The 25,433-nt window shown below is 45.2% G+C and overlaps 1 protein-coding gene across 1 annotated transcript in view; it reads left to right on the top strand.

The window, feature by feature from the left end:
- Positions 1 to 16,825, top strand: part of GRIN2B (glutamate ionotropic receptor NMDA type subunit 2B) — a 270,066-nt gene extending 253,241 nt beyond the window's left edge. The window contains exons 11-14 of the mRNA XM_054029921.1: positions 4,587 to 4,747; positions 6,923 to 7,110; positions 9,722 to 9,960; positions 12,850 to 16,825. Of these exons, the coding sequence (XP_053885896.1) occupies positions 4,587 to 4,747; positions 6,923 to 7,110; positions 9,722 to 9,960; positions 12,850 to 14,748 (2,487 nt within the window). The 3' untranslated portion in view covers positions 14,749 to 16,825. The remainder of the gene's footprint in view (positions 1 to 4,586; positions 4,748 to 6,922; positions 7,111 to 9,721; positions 9,961 to 12,849) is intronic.
- The last annotated feature ends 8,608 nt before the right edge of the window (positions 16,826 to 25,433 follow it).

Genomic DNA, 25,433 nt, shown 5'->3' with positions numbered 1-25,433 from the left:
TGTTCTACTCGTCTCATGGTACTGCTCTGCTACCTACCCCAATAAAGGAGAACTAACAACTTAAAATGCCTTGTTTAAAAATTTTAAGTAACACTTAACTTTCAAACGCCTGAACAGCAAATGTAACTTTTCTTGTCTGTATAGTAAACACTGGCATTTTTATCTGTTTGAATAATCAAAGTGATGCTTTCCATGCCTTCTTGGTTGCAAAGATTTGAACTGCTTCCCGAAGGTCCACAGTCTGGGCCTGCTCATGCTCTGTTGAGATGGACCAGCCTCTCCTGTGTTACTGTGGAGCGTAGATGTGTTTTTATTAACTTCAGCTTGGAGAAGCTGCGTTCTCCACTGGCAACTGTTACAGGAAGTGTTATAAGTAGGCTCAGAGCAACAAAAGCATTTGGAAAGAGGGTGGAGATCTTATTTGTGCACATATATTCCAGAACAGCCTTTGGAGTTGATCCTGCTGAAATGTATCTTGAAAGGGCTTCCAATTCATCACCTAAATCACTCGCATCTATATCGCGCATGTCCTCATGTGTCAACACTGTTTCTAGTGCCCTGCATTGCTGGTGTAGGTCTTCTTCAGGTATAGTGAGGAGTTTTGGAATATCAGAAAACATCCCAAATATACTGCTGTGTTTCTTGAGTTGCATAAAATGTTCTTCAACTGACTGTATTGCACAATCTAGCACCTGGTTAAAGAATTCAACTTTGAATTGTTGTTTGGGGTCTCTTATGGGATTATCCCGTGCCTTGTAATCAAAGTGTCTTCTTGTATTCTTGAATGGGTGGGAAAATAGCTTCAGTGTGAAATTTCTCTGCCAACTTCTGTGCATTCTTCAGAACATTTTGAAATCCCTCATCTGACCGGTAAGACTGTAGGTATGACTTTGCTTTGTCCAGTTGTTCCATTGCTCCAGATATATCAAGGTCAACACCTTGGAGTCTCTTGCTTACAACATTTATTTCAAACAGTATGTCATGCCACAACACTAAGCCACACAGAAATTTGAAGTTATGTCCGTTTCTGGTGATTCCATTTCCCTCTGCCACTGTTCTCCCATGAACAGTTCCTGTCATAGCATTATTCTCCATTATGGCAACTATGGCATCATCTATCTTTCCAATTTGGTGTTTGATAGGCTTTATCGCTTCCACTCGACTTTCCCATCGTGTGGCTTTCAGTGTCAGAGAGGATGTTCCCAGATGTTGCTTCAAAATTTACCATTGATGACTTGATGCAGAGAAAAATACATAGATGCTTTGAATTACATTAAAAAAGTCAGCAGCCTCACTAGAAGTTGATGCTGCACAATGGCATTCTCACAATGGCAATGAGCCTTTTCAGAACATTTTGCCAGTCAAGAGACTCTGATGCAATCTTTTCTTCATGCTGATCATCTATGGTGGCCTTTAACCTTAGTCTCATCTCAAGCTCTTTCCACCTATGGAATGCTCTCTGGTGATTTGCTGCCTTCTCATGGCATGCCAGATTTCTAGCCAGATTTTTCCAGTCCTTTGTTCCTGTAGAACCCAATGTGGCTGGAACATTAGACTGGAAGAGTTTGCAACAAAAACAGTATGCAGAATTCTGGGTTTTTGAGTACATAAGCTATGGCCTCTCCACTTTGTCACCGTTGGGGATTTCACGCTAGTATTCTGTTGGATGGAAATTTCTATTTTCATTGTCTTTGGGGAACATGAAGTTTTTCACTTGCTGTGGCCCATGCAGTACAAGGAAGTCCCTCAGGCTACTACTCAAGTGGGTTCACAGTCCTGGATCATCTAGACTTAAGGAACTAAAAATTCAGCAGCAGCTGTTTCTTGCGCCTCCACCATACTCTTCTCCGATCTACAATTTTCTTCAGGAATGTGCATGGTTACCTCCGTTTAAAATGGAGTTATGGAGGCTGCCGTAGCTGCCAGGTCACCTGCACTCTGACTGATTGCAAGATCAGGCATCTCCTCACCACTAACATCCTCACTGGGGCCGGAAGGCTCACCGTGAACATTTGTGTCTATGTATCTCAGGAGAGCTCCTTCCTGCTTAGATAGAAAAGCTTCCTTTGCTTTCTTTCTTTTTCTGAATGCTGCCCCAGAGGGGCGTTTTCTTCTTTCACTCATGACTGCTGTTCTGTGCCAGCTATAATGGCTCTCAACACTCAATTGAAAGGGACAAATAAGCAGGCTGGTAGCAGGGCCTGAGGGTATGTCTACACTACCTGCCGGATCGGTGGGTAGCGATCGATCTATCGGATCGATTTATCGTGTGTAGTGTAGATGCGATAAATCGATCCCCGATCGCTCTCCCGTCAACTGCTGAACTCCAGCAGTGCAAGAGGTGGAAGCAAAGTCGACGGAGGTGCCGCGGCCATCGATTCAGCGCCGCGAGGACGCGAAGTAATTTTAATTTGATCTAAGATACGTCGACTTCAGCTACGTTATTCTCGTAGCTGAAGTTGCGTATCTTAGATCGATCCCCCTCCCTCAGTGTAGATCAGGCCTGAATGAGGGAAGATATCAGCGTCTTAAGGGCCTAACTGGCTCCTACTACTTCAGTTGACTGCCTGTTCTCCTCAAGTGGGTTCAGGGAATCAGCAGGAAACAGGAAGCTTCCTGAGAAGCTGGTGTTAATCAGTCCAGGCTCCTGGGGGTGCTAGAGAGTTACGTAAGAGACTCTTCCTCCTCTCTCTCCCTACAGCTCCTGCTGCTTTCTGTTATTCCCTCTCACCTTTTCTCCTGCCTGCCTGTTATGTCTCTTGTGCCCTCCTTCCTCCAGCACAGCACTCCACCATCTCTGTGCATCTAGAGGAGAGAGAAAACATATGCACCAGCAGCAGACACAATTTTCTACACTCTGGGTCCTAGTGGCGCTCTCCCACAGTCTGGGACCTGAGGCGGCCGCATCAATTCGCCTCATGGTGTCTGCTACTCAGTGTTTGTACAGCACATGGCACAATGGAGCCCCATGCTTGGCTGGCCCTGAGTCACCACAGTAACTATGATGAGGTTTAATAATAATAACTTGAACATGCTGCAGTGATTTTTTTCCTATCAAGGTTTGCTCTTATTCCTATCAAGGTTTGCTCTTGATCATTCCAAGTTTGTCTGCTCCCATTGGGAGGGACTCCAGGTTTTGAGATGCATTTTTTCTTAAGTGTCAGCCTGTGTTTTAGGAACCAGATCTGACATTTCCCATCCACTGAGGAGCAATGGTGGATGCATTAATTATCTTTCTCTCGCACAGACACCAGCCAATCCATCTCATCATAACTAAAGGGAAAAGATTCCCTAGCTTAGACAGCAGAGGGGACCGCTACATATGTATAAATAGGTGTGATGTATTCCTGCCACTAAGGGGAACAGCACATGCAGGTGCACACAAACACAAATGCTGGCTGGTTGCAATCTAAAAGAAAAGTTCTGCTAGCACAGCCAGTGCATAGAATGTATTATGTGTAGTAGAGTGCAGTGTTGCACACACATCCAGTATCTGACATATTCCATGCAGTAGAGGGCAGTGGTATGCACCTATGTATACTCACACACCAGCCAGTCCGTTATCTCAATAATATCTGGTCAGGTTTGGTCATTATATCAAGATCTGAACTTGCATCTCATGACCCCCACAATGGACAATCAAAAGATGGTACTAAACAGGAAGTGCCATGCAAAATACCTTTCTGCAGCACCAAGGAAGGAATTTTCCATTGACCTGACTGATCAATGCATGATTTCTTTTTTCTTTACTACTTTTATTAGGTTCCTCGCTTGCAATTTTCTGTGCTTTTTCCTGTCTCCCTGTTGTATGGATTTTAAGGAGTCTTGATAATTGGCAGTGGTAAATTTTACTGCTCATAAAACTCCAGAGAGCATTGATTGTGACTTGAGTTAAGCAAGTGGCATATAAAGTCTTATTGCCTTGCAGTCATGGGGGAGTTTTACAATGAGTGTATTTCTTGGAAGCAGTAAGAGGTCTGGAGGTTTACTTCCACCATCCTTGTCTCAGGCATCAGTTGTTATTAGTGAGGGGCATACCTTCAGCAGCAGTGGGATGTTGAGTCAGGAGACATGCCCAAAAGCAGAAAGCAAACTCATAGTTTGCCAAACTGGAGGTGGAAGTGTTGTGAGAAGAGCCTTTCCTCATTCTTATTTCAGTTCTCCCTGCACCAGGAAGCACAGAGGTGAAAAATTTATATATATATTTTTTGGAAATTGATAGTCGGGATAAAAATTATATATTGTATTTACTGAAAATCCTTTCTTACCTGTGTATATTTTTAAAAATGAAGGATTTAAAAAAATCTAACTTTTCTTTTTCCTTCATGATGGTTGGTTATTTTTTGCACTTCTTTCAAGTTGGAAAGTGAAACTAGATGGATAAGATAGGCACCAGCCAGATGCTGTTGTGTTTGGAAGTAGGGGAGTATTTAATTTCAAAAATATCCACTCAACCTTAAAAGAAGATTGGAGCTAATTTCAGCGTCACTACAGATGTTTTCTCTCTCATTAAAGTGGGTTCTTTCATGCAAACTACTGCTTATTGCTGAAAGATTCTGAGGAATTTTCTTTCTCTGCCTTTCTAGTTCCAGAAACCTAACGACTTCTCACCCCCTTTCCGATTTGGGACGGTTCCCAATGGCAGCACAGAGAGGAACATTCGCAACAACTACCCTGAAATGCATAGCTACATGGTGAAGTTCAACCAGAGGGGGGTGGACGATGCCCTATTCTCGCTGAAGACTGGGTGAGGCCTTCTCCTTCCAAACTTGTCCATACCATGAGCTTGGCTTCTTTTCCTGTGTGTCTGGGGCTTTGAGGATCATTCTCCATGATTTATTGCAAAGGTGACATCCACCATGACAGCTGCCAGAGTGATTTGGCCTTGATGCTATTTGCAACTGTTTTTGTCAGTTTTCCTCTAACATTTGTACAAGTGATTTTTGTTTGTAAGAATACTTGCGGAAGGAGAAAATCTTGTGAATACTTGTCAGTACCCAGAGCCTCACTCCTGCAAGCTGCTCCCTACAAGCAGAGCAGCTTGCAGGGTGGGGCCAAAGTTTGCTCCAGAAGTGTTTGTACAATCAGCTTGAAATTTCTTTGATTTCCCTCCTCTGTTTTGTAAAAGATTAAGTCAACTAGGGAGCAGAAGCAATACCATGTGACTTGATTGACAAGTCACACACCAGTATGGCAGTAATGAATATTGTATAGTGGAAGGCATATAGCCAAAGCAAATAGTTTGCAAATGACCCATAGGGTAGAAAATCTTTGCATAAAGTGCCTGTCAAAATTTTTTGAATCCTGAACAGATCTGTGAAAATCAGAGTCTCTTCATAGATCATTTGGAAAACAGAGAGAGAAACAGTCACTGGAAAAAAGTATTTGCTCTGAACTTGTGTAGGTCTACCAGTCACTATGCTCCCCTCTGAGAGCTAGGTAGAAGCCATATCTAGTTTGCAGGTCTCTGTAAGAATAAAGCCCCCGCCCCTTGCTAAACTTCCCTCTAGTTTTCAGGGCCCCACCCGGTGTAAAAAAGATCCTTGTACCTGGAGCCTCACTCTGGCTTGCAAGGCCCTACACCCTCTGATAAGCTTTATTCTGAAGCACTAAGGGCTGTTCAGCCAATTTAATTATTAGATTGACTGAACATTTCTAACCTATTTGCCAGGCTCAGAGGAGCGTAGCCCATCACAAATGACTATACTGTTTCTGGATGCCATCCTGGAAATCTACATGTCAAGATAGGCATCATCCAGGAAATATATATGCCCTGAGATAGATGTCATCCTAGACATATATTCTATTCAGGAGAGATGTCATCCCTGACACACAAATGCCCTGAGACAGACTTCACTCTAGATAGGCACATGTACTGGGATACTGGCCATCCTGGAAATCTGCTTACAGTGGATTAGAACGATGATGTAGCTGTGAGTGTATGTGGGAAATGGAAGGTCTTTTGTCCTATATAAAAAGTGGTTCGGTTCATATTTAGTGGTAGCATTTACTCCTCAGCTATCTGATTATTTGGAAGATCCAAATTCCTATTTAGGTATTTCCCCTAGTTGCTCCCCCTTGTACCTGCCAAAAAAAAAAAAAAAATTATTTTACTGGGATCCAGAGAGGGGCTCCCAACAGACTGCTCTACTACCTGCCATCTCTCGAGTGTATCCGCCCTATCATGTAATTATATAGCGTCAGTGTTGGTGATTCCCCTGAGTCTGTACTGAACTCTTTTCTCCGTGTTCTGCTAGCAAGGCGCTGTAACGCTAAAGCGACTGTCTTCATGGTGAGACGTAAGACTGCTGTCCTAACCACTTGTCACAGTTAAAGATCCCATGGGATTTTTCACAGTAACATAGGAGTTAAATTCAGGGTCCTGACCAAATCTAATCTGAATAATTACATTCTGCTTAGCAAAGTCACATCAGCAGTATCGGTTGGAAATGGCCTTCTTCCTTACTTCAAGTCCTAATTTGTTGTGCAGTATTTATGTATTCAGTAAAGTACTTTAGGATCCTTTGGGGTGAAAGGCACTATAGAAATTCCAGATATTATTATTATGAACATAGACCTCCCTTCAGCTTCCTATTCATTGAGCCTTGACCCTGTAATAGACTTCTGTTGTAATGTTCCTTCACACTGCCTCTTTGGAGACCATGCTGGATGTCAGGGAGAGAGAGATGAGTCCTTATCTAATCTAACTCAAATTCAAAAAAGATTCTCATCTCAGATTTCAGTTCCTGTTGAAGGTTCAGGAGGCAACATACAGTATTCCATCTGGACGGGTTCCTCCCATCCTTACTAGTTAAGGCCACTGTTCTTGGTATCAGCAGTTCCTTTCAGTTATGTGCAATGATTTGAACTCACACAGAATCTTTTCTTTACTGTATTCTCCCTTTTCCTTGCACCCGGGCAGGAAATTGGATGCATTCATTTATGATGCAGCAGTGCTAAACTACATGGCTGGCAGAGACGAAGGCTGCAAGCTGGTAACGATTGGTAGTGGGAAGGTTTTTGCCTCCACTGGCTATGGCATTGCCATCCAAAAGGACTCGGGCTGGAAGCGTCAGGTAGATCTTGCCATTCTACAACTTTTTGGTGATGGTAAGTGGTCTGTGCAAAGAGGTATGGGGCTTCCTCTCAAATTTCCAGATCCTGGCTGTATGGAAATGGGGTTCCCTCCCTGACCCTAACATCTTAGATTTGGTAAACAGTGCAAGAGTAGTGAAAAAGCATGTTGGCAGAGGGATGGGGCTAGACACACACAGTTGGATATGCTTTATGCAGGTTAATAACGGCTTCAGGGCTAATATCACAAGTTTCAAAGGTTTAATGAGAATTAAGCCCCCAAAAGTTCAGACGAGTATTTGAAGTTTATCTGAACGTCTTCACTCTGGAAATCTTGTGAGAACAGGCTTTTCCTTGTCAGATTTTTGGTACTTCTTGGTTTTAGCCATAATCAGAAATCCAAATGAGAATGGAGCTTTCAGTAGTTATTTCTGGCATGCCTGTGTTGTCCAGGCACCACCAAGCTGTGCAACACCCATGTGATCAATAATTAAACATGCCTGGAGGAAAGAGAAAACTAAACTTTCTTAAACCTAAAAATAAATTAATAAGTAAACAAGTTGGGGATTCAGGGATAAATTTTGTAGTGAAAGATCTGATCAGCTTTTACTGTATATAAGCTGGTGTGCCCCAATCCTTAGTGGATAAAATACTGTCACTTTAAAGATATGGTGGATTGTTGGTGGGATTGGAGCTTCCTTTCTGTTAGAATTTTCTTCTGCTTTTTCTCTCCCTTTCACCCCACTCCCTTCTGGATATTCTTTTTAGAAAATTAAAAATGTTGATCTTATTTTGTAAATGAATAGGAAGTCTAAAATCAGAAAAAAGTCTGGTATAATAAATACAGGAAGAACACAAGAATTGACTTAGGTTAACAGGACAGTGGGCCATCAGTCTGGTAGAGCAGTGGTTCGCAAACTGTGGGGCACGCCCCCTGAGGGGGTGTGTGGAGGAACATTCAGGGGGCTGAGCGGCAACACCAGGTGGCTCGTGCCAGCCCTGCATGGTGGGGCCTGGACCAGCCCACACAGGGGGTGGGGAGGGAGCGCCACCTCCATCCTCTGACTCATCTCAGTGGACCACCTAGCCTGTGGGTCAGTGTGCTGCACTGGTTTCCGCTCCTGGCAGCTTCCATGCCCAGCGCTGGCTCCACCCCCAGAGACCGTCACACATGCCTTCCCCTACCCTGAAAACCCGAGGGGAGAGGGGCAGGTGTTGGCCCTGCCTTAGTGGTGCATCCTGCCTACAAGGCAGAAGCAGTCTGCTGCTGAGGAAATCTTGGTTGAGAAGTAATGGAGATGGGGTGCAGACAGATTCCATTAATGGTGGGGGTGGGGGTGGTGTGACTGGAAAAGTTTGCACACCATTGTGGTAGAGTATTCTTTCTCCAATAATGGCTAATACTGAATACTTCAGAGGAAGGCATAAAAATCCCATAATGCCTCTAACTGCAATATGACATCATATAAATATGGGGAATTTCTCCCTGTCTGTGTCTGATCCTGAAAAGTGTGAGTAACTCCCATCTTCCCCAGAAGCATGAAAAGCATTCCCAAGACAGAGTATTTCTCTGTTTTTGAATCTCTTTATAGATCCTGAAAATCCTGTACTAGGGATGAGTGTGCAATAAATCTAAGCAAGGAAATATTTATTGTTACTTGGCATAAATTGGCAATAATTTATGCTGGTTAGAAATTTGAAATTTTGACAAAATTGGAAAAAATAAATCAAAAACACTGAAAACATTTTTGTGAAAGTGTCAGTTTGTTTTTGACCAGCTATAGAGTTGATTGAAAAAAATTAAAATATGAAATTTCAATGAAAAATTTCATCAAAATTTTGAATTTCAGCCTAAAAGATTTTCATAAATGTTTTGGCTCATTTGTTGGCCTGTGCTCGTAGTAACTGTTTTCTCTCTCCTACCCCAAAACATCACATTTTTTCACATTTCATTGAAATTTACCGAAAGAGAAAGTTAAAAACCATGTATTACTGCACTTGGAGATAATTGGTGTCATCTTTTACTTTCAATCCTGCTTTACAGCCAGTTAACAAAAACTTAGTTTTATGAAATGTTATAATTCTTATATATTATCATTTCATTTCTGAATCTTTTAAGAATCTTTACTTCTCCAGTAAGTAAATGTTTAAGTATTTGCATTTGATATCTCAGGTTTTATTTCCTGCTAGTGCAAAAATTTTACATTGATAAAAGTTTCAGTAAAGCGTTTGGAACTAAACACTTTACGTTATCTCTCAAAATTCACAGAAAATAAAAACTGAAACTTCCTAAGATTAAATAAATGATCTGTCAAAAGTTATACACTAAGTAAACCTTTGAAAGGAATGTAGTTTATTTAATCTGCTATATGCCCTACTGGCCTGGTGACAGGAAATATTGCAGAGCTGGCAACTGGCCTAGTTCACCCAGTCAATGGAAACTGGCTTAGCTCATCCAACCAGTCAAAACTTCCCCCATCAATCATCTGGTTCCTCTAGCCCCCATGACCAGACAGTTGGTGTGCAAACAGGGCTCAGCCATTGGAAAAGACCTATCCAGTCACCTTCTCCTACCCCAGTCCACTTCTACTCCAGTCTCTCAGCCAATGCAGGATTGACTCAACTTTGTCTGTCTGTCTCTTTCCAGGGGAGATGGAAGAGCTGGAAGCTCTCTGGCTTACTGGAATTTGTCACAATGAAAAGAATGAGGTAATGAGCAGCCAGCTGGACATAGATAACATGGCAGGCGTCTTCTATATGCTGGGGGCAGCCATGGCCCTCAGCCTTATCACCTTCATCTGTGAGCATCTCTTCTACTGGCAATTCCGCCACTGCTTCATAGGCGTCTGCTCTGGCAAGCCTGGCATGGTCTTCTCCATCAGCAGGGTGAGTGTCTTCAGAAAATGGAAGGAACAGTGCGGAGGTTAAGTCATATAGTTATAGAAATTAGAAATGGGGTGGTTCTACTGGATTCTCTTGGCCATCCCTCTTACACACAGCCAGCATAGGGCTGTTGCCTCCACTGTATTGTCCAGCATTTTGACCACTCTGGCTTTCAATGTTACAAGCGTTGCCAACACTTTCCTTGGGAGAACTGCCTTTTCCTCAGTGTTTCATCATTTCTGCTCTCTCTTGGAATTGGGTAATGGTGAGGCAGTCGTGAAAATGGGAAACAATATATAGAAAAGTTAATGTAACTTTTCTATCCCTTCAAAATTGTTTGAAAGAGCGCTGAATTCTTGGAGGAAAGGTTGTGGCAGTTCTTCTCCATCAACCAATTCTCCTCTGGTCTTAGTTAGAAGACCAAATTTAAATTGTCCTGTGTGTTGGAGCGATTCAGATAATTCTGTGAGAAATCAGCACTGTCTTGTGATTGTTTTGAGCAGTAGGAGGTCCCTAATCTAAATTCATACTGTGACCAACACACAAGCCCCTGGAAAAAAGGATAGCCACTTGCCCTCAACACTCACTCAGTGCAAAACCTACCTTAAACATTCCCCTTTCAAGAGTCCCCTTTATCTCTAAATGAGCTTCTCCAGCTAGTCATTTCTGTGTGATCCTTCTTCTCCTCTTGTACATAACATTTGTGCCCCATTTAGAGCTTTCTTTCTCTTCTTCCTGCTTCTGGCATCTCCTTCTGCTTCATTCTGCAGTGAGGTTATAGTTCTGTGTTTTTGATATCACCATCCCTGTGACAATAAAGTGGCTATATGAAGAGTGCTACACTGTTTGGGGGAATTAGATGGCTCAGTTGAATGGGCAATAGGGGTACAAAGTCCTTCTTATATCACCAGTCCCAATCTTATGCCAGGTGGGAGAGCAGGTGGGGGAACTGGATGTGTCAGGAGAGTATTAGCAGAATGCAGATCCTTTTATCTCTTGGTTATTCGTACAAATCTGGGCCTGGTTGTGGTGACTAAAAGTTACTAACCTTCTGCTAGTTGTTGGATGACCTACGTCACGATGTGAAATGACTTGGTGGTCAGTCCACTTTATAATACACTGGTGTTCACCTCATATTTGACATTAGTTGGACCCCAGATTGGTAGCCTAACTAAGGAGGCAAATGACGAATGAGTCATGGAATCTGAACACCTCTCTCACCCATAGAAGTGGTCCTTCTGTGTCATGGCTGAGATGCACTGGTTGGGGAAAAATGGAGAAATCTTGCACTGCTGCTGTGTGTTTTGCAGTTGAATTCAGGATTTCAATTTCCAAGAACGTCAATCTGATTCCTGAACTAGGGGTCACCAAATGAAATTAATAGGCAGCAGGTATAAAACAAACAAAGGAAGTATTTATTCACACAATGCACAGTCAACCTGTGGAACTCTTTGCCAGAGGATGTTGTGAAGGCCAAGACTATAACAGGGTTCAAAAAAGAACTAGATAAATTCATGGAGGATAGGTCCATCAATGGCTATTTGCCAGAATGGGCAGGGATGGTGTCCCTAGCCTCTGTTTGACAGAAATTGGGAATGGGTGACAGGGCATGAATCACTTGATGATTACCTGTTCTGTTCATTCTCTCTGAGGCACCTGGCATTGGCCACTGTCAGAAGACAGGGTACTGGGCTAGATGGACCTTTGTGTGGCAGTTCTTATGTTTTATGTCATCAATGTTAGATTTAACTTGAAAGTAATTAAAAAAATTTGTTGTGCCATCATCAGCTAAACACTAAAGAGCTAAATACCCATTCATCGGTCCTACTCTTTCTCCTCATTTCCTTTTCTAATCTGTGATGATGACAAGAAAAGCTTTCTCCTTTTTAACCAGTCCCCGGCCAGCTTGAGTCAATGATGTCTGAGAGTGAATTTCAGGGCAAAACAAGACTATCTGAACTCCTTGCATCCACGCAGAAATTCAGTGTTTGCCCAATTCTGAGGCGGCTGTTCTCACAGACATTATCTGTGGTGCTGATGCCCATCTTGGAATCCAAAGTGCCAGCTGCTGGGTTCGAGTAACTCCCACTGACATCAGAGAGCTTTGCTTGTATACTGCAGGGGAGATAGTTTTGCCCTTGGAATTAATGGCTTTTGAAGAGGACCCTTATCTTGTGAGGTATTGATTCCTTCTACCCCAAATAAATGAATGTCTTCCCAAATGGAAACTATCATTATTATCTTTTAATATTTAATCAATTTATTTATACTAAGATAATCCCTAGAGGTCCCAATTAAAATAAGGGCCCTATTGTGCTAGGCACTGACCATACACTTAGTCAGAGACAGTCCCTGCCCCAAAGAGCTTATACTGTAATCTAAATAGAAAAGATGGACAAAGGAAGTGTTATTCCCCTTTGATAGCTGGAGACATAGAGAGGCTAAGTGACTTGCCCATGGTCCCACAGGCAGTCTGTGATAGAGCTGGGAACAAACCCCACATTTTTGAGTCCCTGTTCAGTACCTTAACACAAGGCTGTCCTTCCTCTCTAAACTGTTCTGTTGATGAAAGGTGAATGGGAGAAAAGAAGAGAGAGAGAGGAAATGAGAGGGAGCAAAGTAGAGGAAGAGAGAGGGAGAGGAAGGAAAAAAACAGAAAAGCGGGGGGAGCAGGATACAGAGGGAAAGAATACTCAGTGTTGATAGATGCAGGTTTGACCTCATTTCATAGTGATGCAAGATTGGCAAACTCTAGGGTCCCATGCTAGAACAAACCGTTTTCTCTGCTTCCCTGGCTCAGACTCCCCTTAGCTCAGTTCTCCCAGCTCCTTGTCTTCTCCTTTCTGCCCACCTGCAGAAGCACTGATCTCTGTCTCCTCCATTTCATTTCAGGGTATCTACAGCTGCATCCATGGGGTAGCCATTGAGGAGCACCAGTCAGCGATGAACTCCCCCACAGCCACCATGAACAACACCCATTCCAACATCTTGCGCCTGCTCCGCACAGCGAAGAACATGGCCAACCTGTCAGGTGTCAATGGCTCACCGCAGAGTGCCCTGGACTTCATCCGCCGCGAATCCTCAGTCTACGATATCTCTGAGCACCGCCGCAGCTTCACCCACTCTGACTGCAAGTCTTATAACAACCCGCCCTGTGAGGAGAACCTCTTCAGTGACTACATTAGCGAAGTAGAACGGACCTTTGGCAACCTGCAACTGAAGGACAGCAACGTGTATCAGGACCACTACCACCATCACCATCGGCCCCACAGCATTGGCAGTACCAGCTCCATCGATGGACTGTATGACTGTGACAACCCACCCTTCTCCGCTCAGCCCAGATCCATTGGTAAGAAGCCACTGGACATTGGTTTGCCACCTTCCAAGCATAGTCAGCTAGGTGACCTCTATGGCAAGTTCTCCTTCAAGAATGATCGCTACAGTGGCGGAGGGGGCCATGACGACTTGATCCGCTCAGATGTCTCTGACATTTCCACCCATACGGTGACCTACGGCAACATCGAAGGCAACGCCGCCAAGCGGCGGAAACAGCAGTATAAGGACAGCCTGAAGAAACGTCCAGCTTCAGCCAAATCACGGCGGGAGTTTGATGAGATTGAGCTGGCCTACCGCAGGCGCCCGCCCCGCTCCCCAGACCACAAGCGCTATTTTAGGGACAAGGAAGGGCTACGGGACTTTTACCTGGACCAGTTCCGGACCAAGGAGAACTCACCACATTGGGAGCATGTGGACCTGACGGATATCTACAAAGAGCGGGGAGATGAGTTCAAGCGCGATGCTGTAGGGGGCGGAGGGTCCTGCACCAACAGGGCCCACCACAAGCATGGGTCAGCGGACTTTGGAGGAGCCAATGACCACAAGCATGGTGTTGTGAGTGGAGTGCCAGCACCATGGGAGAAGAACCTGACCAATCTAGACTGGGAAGACCGGCCAGGGGCTAATTTCTGCCGTAGTTGCCCCTCTAAATTGCACAACTATACCCCGGCAGTGGTGGGGCAAAACTCTACCCGCCAGCCCTGCATCCGGTGTGAGGCCTGCAAGAAGGCAGGCAACCTCTATGACATCAGTGAGGACAACTCTCTCCAAGAGCTGGACCAGCCATCTGCCCCGGTGCCAGTGACGACCAGTGCCACCTCCTCCAAGTATCCTCAGAGCCCATCTAACTCTGCCTCCAAGGTGCAGAAGAAGAACCGCAACAAGCTCCGCCGGCAGCACTCCTATGACACCTTCGTGGACCTGCAGAAGGATGAGTCAGCCCTGGCTCCCCGCAGCGTGAGCTTGAAGGACAAGGGCCGCTTTTTGGAGGGGAGCCCCTACGCCCACATGTTTGACATGTCATCCAGCGAGACCGCTTTTGCCAACAACAAGTCCTCAGTGCCCACCACCAGCCACCACCACCACAACAACCCTGGCAGCAGCGGCTACATGCTCAGCAAGTCACTTTACCCTGACCGGGTCACACAAAACCCTTTCATCCCCACTTTTGGGGATGACCAATGCTTGCTCCATGGCAGCAAATCCTATTTCTTCAGGCAGCCTGTGGTGGCAGGTGGGCCCAAAGCCAGGCCGGACTTCCGAGCCATTGTCACCACCAACAAGCCAGTGGTCTCAGCCCTTCACGGGGCTGTGCCAGCCCGTTTTCAGAAGGACATCTGTATAGGGAACCAGTCCAACCCCTGTGTGCCTAACAACAAAAACCCCAGGGCTTTCAACGGCTCCAGCAACGGGCATGTTTATGAGAAACTCTCCAGTATTGAGTCTGATGTCTGAGTGAGGGGAAGTGTGTGGGGAGCGGGGGAGAATGTGGAGTGTGGGAGGGCAGGATGGGGTCAGACCTGGTGCCCATTTGCTGCTCTCCTGGTTCTTTGTGGAACACTGGAGTTCTGAGTTCTCTCTAGGGCAGCACTGGTGACAAGTGCCACCTCTTTCTTTCCCCACCCCCATTATCTCTTTCCATTTTCCCACTCCCTCCTTCCTCCTCCATTCCTGGTCATCACACTTCCGTTGATGTAGGAATTGGGTATCCTCGCTTAGGGTGTCCCAGGTGGAGAAGAAGGTGCGTTTCTGGGCTGAGGCAGGGGAAGCTGTGTGGGCAGGAACAGTGACCGTATTGTTTCGTTTTTTTTTTAAACTCCAAACAGCGAAGGGATATGCAAGTGCGTGCGTGACAGGAGGAGAGAGCAGAAGAGGTGGAATGGACACAAAGGAAAATGCTCTATCAGGCAATTCTTCCTAAAACTGTTTAGAAAAAAAAATTGAATACATGGATAAAATGAAGGAGACATAACGTGGGATTGACTTGATGCACTTACATACTGGTTATATTGAGGTTCTCTTTCATTTTTTTTTTCATGAAGACTATGGGGGTTTAGGGCTGAAATATGTATTTGCATATACACTGAGAGATTTACACTGAAATTTGGAATTATTTTCTGGAGGCGGGAAGGGTGATTTGTACGCAGGACTGGCTGGTGGTTCCATGATGGTAACGCAGCCAGCACATCTGTGCCAGACTAGCAAGAGAAGTGGCAGAGGATATTGGGTCTGGGGTGGGACAGCAACGCTGAGGTCAGGAAGCCTGGGAGATGACTTTGCCTTCACTAAAACGAGAGACGCTTGGGGGTGGGAGGTAAGGCTTGGCTTGTTCCTTAGTAATTAACTCATTGTTAATTTTGGGCATCATTAAATCATGGGAGCAGTTTATAAGGCAAGTTGGCTTGTTGGTGGGTATACACGATCATACTATACTTGAAATGTCTGTGAGGAAAACGAAATAATACCACAAACGGAGTGTGTGTTCAGCTAACAAACCCAGCAGGACAAAGGTTGAGAAGCTGGGGAAAAGGCAAAGAGCGTGAGCGTATGGGAGAGACAGAAGTGGAGATCTGTCACCCTGCCACTTCAGGAGATGTCAACCTTGTTTTGGCCAATGTAAAAGTAGAGGGGCAGGTCAGGAAGGGGCCTGATCCCTCCTCCTTCCCCTCCCCCTGCCAGGCAGAGAGAAATATGTCACAAAATGGCACAGGGCGCTCCCTGTTGATGGTAGTACAGTGTTCTGAGTCTGACTTTGAGGGAAAAGGAGGTGTGAGGAAAACGAGTGAGCGTGGCAGCAGCAGGGGACTGCTTAAATGCCTACATGCGCACTTGCTGAATACGGGCTTACGTTTGCTATTGAATGTGCTGTGGAGACACATGGGTTGTCTTCCAGAGGGCAGGCGGGAATGACATAAATAAATGACAACACTCACAGCAGCTATGATGAGGTCTGAAGACTAGAGGTGGTAGGGTGGGGGGAAAGAGAGAGAGAGAGAGAGTGTGTGTGTGTGTGAGAGAGAGAGAGAGAGAGATTGAGAAATACTAGCACAGGTGCTAAGCTGGAATAGCCTAACGCTGTAGTCAGCTTTTCCAGCAAGCATAGTATCGGTAAAAGTGGTTTTCTTTCCATTGTATCATTTTAGATGCAAACTAAACTAAACTAAATGGAGTGATGGTGAGAGTGAGATGTCCACTTCCCCTTTCATTTGTCTTCTTTAACAGGAGGAACTGAGGTGAGACCCCAGGTCAGCACCTCCCATCCTGAAACTTGTGGTACAGACCCTGAATTTTTTTCATGGATCTGTCCCATTGTCCTGCCAGCCTTCATTCACACGGGGGATGGTTAAAAAAGCCCCACATTTGACTGGGGTGGCACATAGAATTGACCCTACACAGAGGAAGGCAGCCATTTTTTTTCAAGCAACATTTCCTCGAGCTGAGAACCCTCACTCCCTCACACTCCTCACTGCACCACAGGTGATTTTATCTTGCTATCTTTCCTTTTTTAAGCCAACAGAAGACCTCCGTTTTTTTAAAGCTGGGGCTGGGGGGCTGAAAAGTCTCATGGTGTGAGGGGAGGGTGGGCAGGGTGGAAGGTTTGTTTAGATTTCACTGAGGAAATTATAGGGGAAGGAGTTGAAGGGTCTTTGAATTGCCACCCATGGTATCAGGGGAAGGGACCTGCTTATTCCTTCCCTCTCCTCCCTTTACAAGAAAAGCCAAATGAACTAACCTAGCAATCTGCAATCCAGAACACGAGGCAACTGGTCAGAGCCCACTGACAGTGGCCACCAAGAAGGCATTCATTTCATTTGTAAATATTTTTTCTATTGCATTTTGTATAAATTGATGTTTCTCTTCTCGTGAAAATTCAGGTCGTGGGGCAACCAGGGTGGGAGGGAGGGTGGGGTGAGGTTGTTTTTGTTTTGTTTGTTTTCTATGACTTTCAGGCTGTGTATTTGGAAGCGGTTTACGCAGGTCGAGGCCGTGCAAATGGGAGAGCAAGAGAAAATCACGTGCACTGTGTTCCCTCCCCCGCCCCAGTACCGTCCCTGTCACCTTTATCTTCATGAATTGAAAATGCTGGCATGTCACCTCGATCCTTGCCAGCAGGGTATTCATGCCATGGTGGAAGTACTCCATCTTCCCTATTTGATTATAAACTCTGTTCCAGCAACTGTCTGTAGAATTTGGGCTTCAAGACATTGTGCTGTCTTGCCAGTGATGGGGTTAGCCATCGATTTGGGTGTTCAGTTTGGGTCATCACCCAGTGGTATAGAGACTTCTCCAATACTGCTTTGGTTTACAAATCTTGGCGCTGGGAAAGCTTGCAAGATTTCTGGTACTTCCCAAGGGTTTTTTGGCAGCTGGCAAGAGCAGCATGTCTCTGATGGTTATTTCAGTACTTTCCCCTCACCCTGTTTGCAGCTGGAACCAGGAAGCTCAAAGATGATGCTGGGAGGGAATTAAAAGGAAAACAAACCAAAAAGAAGTCATCAGGACTATTTCAAACCTCTCTAAAGAGTTCAGATTTTGTGTTTTGGTACGGTTCTCATTTTCTCAGAACTGGTTTGCTCCATCCCTAGTTCCAGTGATTGGCAGATAATGGTTTGCCATGATAATTAGATTTAGCATTTACACTGTATAGCACTGCTCATGTTCAAAGTGCTTTGCAAACATTAACCGTGCCATGAGCCACATGAATGCCTCCTCTGAGGACAACTGGAAATGTAGGACTGGCAGCACCAGGCTGGATTATTGGTCAACCTACAGAAGTCTGGTATCTTGCCTTCTGCCATTTCAGGTCAGACCATTAGTCCATCTAGTTAACTATTTCTCCTGCAAATGGCCTTTTCTGGTTGCTTTTTTTTATTTGAGTTCCATGGGTGAGAGCGTTTGGGGCAGGAGGTGGGAAGGGGGTTGTTTGGGGGAGATCATAATCCAGCAAAGAAAGTGATGTGATTAACTCTGTTGTGAGTTTAGGATTTTAGATTCAGTGTTATTTCATTGTAATGAATCAAGTGACGCACACAGGTAATATCAGCATCAGGTGCTCTTTCTGCTAGAACAGAGCCCATGTAATGCTCATTACCTTCCAAAAAAGCAGGGGCTTTCATACCAAAGCCCAACAAATGTTTTACATTCCCCTTTCTGCCATCTCCCTCTCTCCTTTTCTTCCCCTTAGTAAAAGACAATATTTTCTGGGATCTTTATGGGATCGTTTCACACCTCAAAGGCTCTGGCTACTGAAATAGTGAAGTTCAGGTTGAAGGGCAGAAGTCATTGTAGCATGGATGTTACAATGAGCTGTACTGTATGTTTTCAGTCTACCTGGAAGGATCTGGACCTCTGGCCATGTATTTGCCACATTCCTCTTCATTTGAACCCCACGCATGGTTCCCTGAGAGATGTTCTAATGTTCTCATCATCCCTCTTCTTCTGGAGCATGTATGTATGGCCCTGAAGGAGAATGGGAGGGGAGAAAATGTCCCTAAAATATCAGGACTATCCCATACAAATTTCAGGGTATCTGGCAGCCAAACTTTTCAAGCTGTGGAGCTTTGCATGATGCCCCGTTGGAGTTTTCACGCTGGTTTTCTAAAATAATGTAACATAATATATGCTGATATAACAGTACTCCATCACATACTACATCCCGGCATAGCACAACACACCATGATCCTGATATCAGAACATAATACATCACTTCAAAAATGTAAAGACAAGCTTCAATCAGCACTCACTATCCATCAAGATAATGTGGGTACACCCTACCCCCCTCAAACAAATGTATCACCATCTCTGACGCAAACATATCCCCCATATTTTTGGCACTGGACTCCCCAAGTGGCTTCAGATTGCTCAGCAATTCTCTAGTATAAACTCCATTAGGGAGTTATTTTAATTCTCCCTATATGTGGTGAGGAAGATTCTTCCAGGATGTCCTAAAAGACTATAGAGTGTGATGGTAAAGTTATAGTTGCCAGGATGGGTCATTTTGCTTCAGAGCTCTCCAGCATGCACACAAAAGTTGACCTCCTAATAGCAAGGAGATGCCCACACCCATCCTGGATAGAGGCCCCTTTACCCTAGGGTTGTTCCTCATAGCGATGGTACCAGCAAGAGAGAGTAAGGATGTGATACTGGTGACAGGTTGACATGGTACCTCAAGGATCTTGCAGGCAAGTCTTTGCTTTAGAGCTTTCTATAAAATGTGGCATGCCCTCCAACCTACATTGTTTATTAATAGATGTAAGCAAGCCTGAGAACATGGCCAAAGATCAGACTGAGGCCTGTCACACACCCTTTGCTCCAGTCAAGCAACCATGGGGAGGGGTTTACATTTCCCCACATAGATTTGGTTGCCAGAAGAGGGGAAAGCGTGGAGACAGTGCTGATGAGGGAACTTTGTGCTGACCATCCACACTCTTGGTCTAAGGATGTACACATGAACATTCCTGCTCTACCCAAGCTAGAGGCATGGAAAAACCTAGGACCCAATTAGATGATTCGTGGCACATGAATGACTCATATTGAAGTCCCTGGGAGTTTTGTGCATCAAACTTATGGCATGGTCAGGCTCCTGGCTCACTGACAGCAAATGGATAAGGACTCAAAGCCATGTCCTTCCCCCCACCATCTTCCATAAGTGCTTCCCTGCTGCTGATCACATCTGGTATGTCCAAGTGGACCACACCTACCATGCTGGTGGATGCTGCAGGGCACATCAAGAAAGTAACTAGAGGGACCCAAGCTGTGTCCCCACAAGGGCTTATTTCCACTTTGCAACCAAATAAACTTCCAAGCCATATAGCCCCACCTCATCCATTCACTCACACCAAGGAAAGATTGGGATTATGACTGGCTCAGCAGCAATCCCAAAATTATTGTTTCATCTTCATCACAGGCTGTCTGGAACTCATCAGGGCTAGTCACAGACGAACAGGGGCATCTCTCAGAAAAACAAGATCACTTTTTAATGGGCTTTGGGTCCCCTCTCCATCTCTCAAGCATCCCCAGCTTCCTCTCTTAACCACAACGTTTGGGTGAATTCTCACACTTTTTGGTGGTTACAGACAGCAATGCGGACACGGAAATAATTTGGGTTTATTAGCAATGCCCAATAAATAGAAAAGTGAAACCATCACTGTGTATCATGGGAAACAGAACTCATGATAAACTCCAAAAGCACAGTTCTCTACCCACTGAGGTAAAGAAGAATCGGCGTTAGCTATTAGTAGTTATGGGGCTTTTAATCTGTATTTGCAGGTTTCCCACCATTCAAAGTTGAAACAGGTAATGCTGATTAACACTTGAGCAAGTCTGACATTCCATCCCATAGGGATGGACACACACACACACACATGAAATAATATGCATGTGAGCAGATCTGACATTAGCAGGAGGCAGTGGCGCGTGTGCACACACAAAAGCCAGTACACTGCAGTATGCTTTGTGACTCTTTCTGTCCCAAGATGCATCTTCTCAAAGTAGGAACAATCTGACCTTTCCTAATGTTCTGCTGGTAGTTATTTACTTAATGTATTCATTTTGTGACTTTTATATCATCTGCTTCCTTGACTGCAGTACCGTGTATAAATATATATATATGTATATATATACAGAAGGTAATTCAAGCAACTACATTCAGGTTGGGGAAGAGGGCGATTTTTATATATGTACAGTATTTCCTTGTTAAACAATGGCATGATGGGCTGGGGGTGGGGTGAGGAAGCTGACTTCTAAATTGTGGTTTTTCTTGGTATGTGGTGTTTGAAGTTGTTTCAGTGGCTGCTTTTGCTGGTTCGGAAAGTTTATCTGGATGTTATATGTGTGTGTTAAGAAAGGGACCCAAGGTAGGGGAGATTTGGGGTTGGGGGAGGGGTAGGAGAGGGTTTTAATAATTTCCTGTATTAGAAGATGTGTTGATTGTTAGGGACTGTTTGTCTGAGGCACCGGGCTGTTTCCTTCTCTAGGTGACTTGCTGCTTTTATCTGGTTGCTTTCTTTTCTCTGGTCCCTGTTGTTGTCGTCCCTCTGGAGTGTTAGTAGAATCCATTGTTGCTATGACCTTGCCTCTGCTGTAATCTTTCTCTGGGCCTTCATTTCCTCCTTACCCCCTTTCTCCACAGTCCTCCTTTTGTATTGTCCTTCCAAATCCCTATGGGATGAGGGACTGCATCATTCTGTGTCCTCTGCTATCTTCCTGCAGTTCCTAGCTACTTTACATTATTCCCTTTAGAATCTCTCTAGCCACCTCCGAATCCATCTCTTATCCACGTGTTCAAACCTTTCTAGTGCTTCACTGCCTCATCTCTCTGCCCTCATGTCCACCTATTTCCCAATACTCATCCCACTCCTCCAATCCTACCTCCGTGTTTCTTCCCTCACAACCACACACCCTCACTGTTTGCTCCTTGTGGTCCCCTGGTTACCATCTTACTGCTCTGTCATCTTCATGTGATCCTACAGTTGGAGAGTGGTGGCGCTTGAGCAGGCCACTCTATCTCTTGTATTGCTGCCCTCTCTCCCTGAAACTCTCTAGCCCTCGCCAAGTCACTTCTTTTTTAGAAGATGATATTTAGCAGCTATATCAGCCTTTCACTTTCACCAATCCTGTGTTCTTCCCTTGAACACCCATGAAGGAAAACATGAGCAGTCCGGTAAATTTGCCAGTGCAAGAAACCTGATGAAACCATTTTTTCCTTGGAGAGTCGTGAGAGGTAGTCTATAAAATTCCCTTCCTTGACAGATGATTGTTAAGTGCACAGGACGGTGGAGGTGTACCAATAATCCATTTCAGGTTGACCCACTTCAAACATGAGTCTCTCTACCACGCCTCTTTATTTGATGTGAACCCAGGAGGGACTGTTGAGAGGTGGTGCTGTGTTTGAACAGCATTTACTACCCTGCATAGTCTGCGGAAGCCATTGATTTGTTTGCTGATCGCAGGATTATCTGCCATGCTGTGCAGATGGGAAAGAATGGCACTGAGGACTGGGTCCCCCTTGGCCTGGCAAGTCAGTATGAGGAGGAGTGGCTGGAGGGATGACTTTGCTGGGGTTTCTGTAAGTGAATAGAGTGACTGAGCGTGGTTGCAGTCTTTGAGCGTGTGTGTCAATCTATAAATGGGAATGTGTGTCAGTGTGTGTGTGGACATATGTCCAAGTGTGTGTTTGTGTGAGCTGGTGCGTCAGTGCAATGTGTGGTGAAGCTGTGTCAGCGTGGTGTCCGAGCATGGGCCGCAGGTGAGCGTGGAGTAAGTGCGTGTGAACGTTGGGCAGTATGTGTGGAAGTATGTTGGTGAGATTTCACATTCTAGTCACTCTGGATATAGCTTTAGGCACAGTGCCAGTCAATCCACCCCGTTGCTCCTTCTGCTTACTCAGTGTGCCCCAATTGTGACTTACCCAGCTGGCGTTTTAGTGAGAAGGCACCTGCCAAATGAGACTTCTGTGTGGGCCCATAGGGGCTAGCAGATGAGCCCCATGTCACCTTTCCGAGACTCAGACGTGCTCCAGAATAAATGAGATTAGTGAGGTAGGTAATGGAACTTTCTTCCTCTGAATGCTGGGCAGGCTCTTGGCTTTTGTGGACTTCTCCCCTTTCTGAGCCTTTTGCTGGGATTCAGCTCCCATGAGCTGTCATTTCCTCTGAGCACTGACAGTTTCTAGGGGCTCCTACTGCCTCAGAGCACTATGTGTATGTTGCATGCCTGTTGTTACGTGTGTGTGTGTATATATATATATTGTGTGTGTGTATGTGTGTACAGTCTATGTATGTAGATGGTGTGTGTGTGTGTGTGTGTGTGTGTGTGTGCTTGAGCAGAGGGAGTCCTGTTGGAAGCTGCACTAGGGCAAAGCCAGTTGATAAGTATCTGCAGGCTGGCAGCCTTTCCTCTTTTTCTTTTAGCTCTGATGTGTGTCCTGGTAAATTCACCCATGTCTGGCAGCCATGGTGCTGCTCTTGCTGTCCTGCTATGCCCCAGGTTTGGCTTGCTTGGTGAGGACCCTGGAGGACGTGCTCTGCATCACAGATCAGGTTAGAAAGCAGATTCCTCTTTGGGTTGGTTGGAATATAGCAACAGAAACCCATTCTACATGCTAATTCAGTTTTGTGCTGAAGCCACTGTGCCATGTTTCCACACCAGCGTGCCATATGCATTGCATCCTTAGGCCTTACCTGGCAGATGGAGAAGGAAGACATCCCCTCACAGCACAGTAGAGTGTTCGGGAGATGCCTGGTAAAGCAGAAGGGGGATGCACTTGTCCCATGACTGAAGTGGGATGCACCCTGGCTTTCTTGCTGCCTTGGTGCACTTTCAGCATGGAAGCACTAACCCGATTTTCATTCTTGGATAAGTATGGAGGGGAGAGCTAAGCTGCGATAGATTTGATCTCAGGTCTCCTGTCTCCCTGTCTTCGTTTTGCAAGTGTAAGTGTTCACTGAAGGGCCTGGAAAGGCAGCGCACCTGGTGACCTGAGTTGGGAATTGAGTTCATCTTCCCCCAGCTCTGTAGCATTGTGGGGGAGAAGAGGAGACAGCGAGCTCTATGGGGAGGCAGCAGGTGACCTTTCTGCATCTTCTCCTTCCCATCCCAAGGAGATATCAACAAACTGGTGGTATCCTTGCAGAGGGGGATCAGTTGGGAATCCCCTCTGGTGCCAGCCAGTTCTGCACTTTAACTGGCCATGTTGAACAACACAAAGATCTCTTCTGCCAATAGTTGGGAAAGAACACCAGGACCTGATAAGCAGCCACAGCCATCAAACAGCCGAGGAAGGAACAACATCCTCTGGCTGTTGCCTCTTGTCATTTATGCCACCTGTTTCCATTAAACTGACTCATTGTGTTCCAGTCTCTTGGCCACTTTGATATATTTTTATATATTTATGAGGCAATGGAGAGTATATGTATAGCCCTTGGGTGGCTCCTTATTTCAAAGCATACCCATCAACATCCTCTGCTTTCTTCTGCATGCATTCACTGGTTCCTCTCCAGCAATATCCTGTGCACTGCCTGGTTTTGCTTTCAAGGAGTCGAAAAGATTTGTGGGTTGGTTTTTTTTTTTTTTAATTCTTAAAAGGCTGGGTACCTAGAACCAGTCAGAATCCTCATGAGATGCTGTAGGATCGCACCTTGCCACTGAACACATGTGGCAGTAAGAGGGATTCAAAGGGAAAGTGGCTAGCTTTGGAGTTCTGCTGCCACTGGTGGCTTTTCTTATCCTTGGAGCGGGAGCTCTCTTTTCACGCCTGCTCAGAACACAGCAAGCTGTTCTTTTTATCTCTCCATCTTCAACATTTTTAAGAGGGAGAAATTTTGTAAAGTCATTTTGGCGGGAGAAGGGGAGCCTTTTTTCAGCAATACGACGTTCTGAGACCTCAGTTCTGTGTATGCAGTCAGCTGTGTTTGGGCTTTTTCCTTCGCAAATGCTTTTGATGCCAGGGCAATCTTGAGACATCTCTTTGCCAGTGACCGCAACACCATCTATAATTTGGAGATTGGGGCTGCTACAGAGAAGAGGCTTCAGCTTCTCTGACAGTAACTTCTAACTAACTTCTACCTGGATTCTCAGAGGGGGAAATGTTTAATCATTGCACAGATTTTTTTTTTTCATGCTCTCTTTTTCTTTTTTCCTTCTAAAAGGTATTACTACAGAATTCTATAGCAGTAGCCCCAAATGCTGTCATGACCCTGGGATGGATTGCAGTTTTGTGTAATAAGAGCCCTCTCTCTCCACTGTATATTTTCACTAGTTTCCTTGCTATCTCAGTCCCCACCCGCAGGGCATAACTCATTCTTGGCAGTGGGAGTGCGGACTATGATTTAGATACTGCTCACCCAACTAGTGTACCCTTTTAGACCAGACTTCACCATGGAATCCCTGAATAGTAAGTATCTAGACCTGACCAGGCTCCAGCTGTCCTGATTACATAGGGTACCACTGCTGCTGTTCTCTCTGACATGGAGTGATGGACATTCCCGGGGCTCTTTCAGGAGGAGTCTTTGTGATCTTTTCCTGGCCGATATGCAATAAATGGCGTGTTAGAGCTGAGTTGGTGGTGATCAGGAGGGGAGGGGAGGCCGGCGTGCACATGAGATTCTGTAGCTCAGATACAAGTGTGTCACAATCTCTGT

Source organism: Malaclemys terrapin, chromosome 1 (assembly GCF_027887155.1).
Source record: "Malaclemys terrapin pileata isolate rMalTer1 chromosome 1, rMalTer1.hap1, whole genome shotgun sequence".
In the NCBI taxonomy this organism is placed as follows: domain Eukaryota; kingdom Metazoa; phylum Chordata; order Testudines; family Emydidae; genus Malaclemys; species Malaclemys terrapin.
The sequence above is the reverse complement of the archived record's forward strand: the minus strand, read 5'-3'. Positions and strand labels throughout refer to the sequence as shown.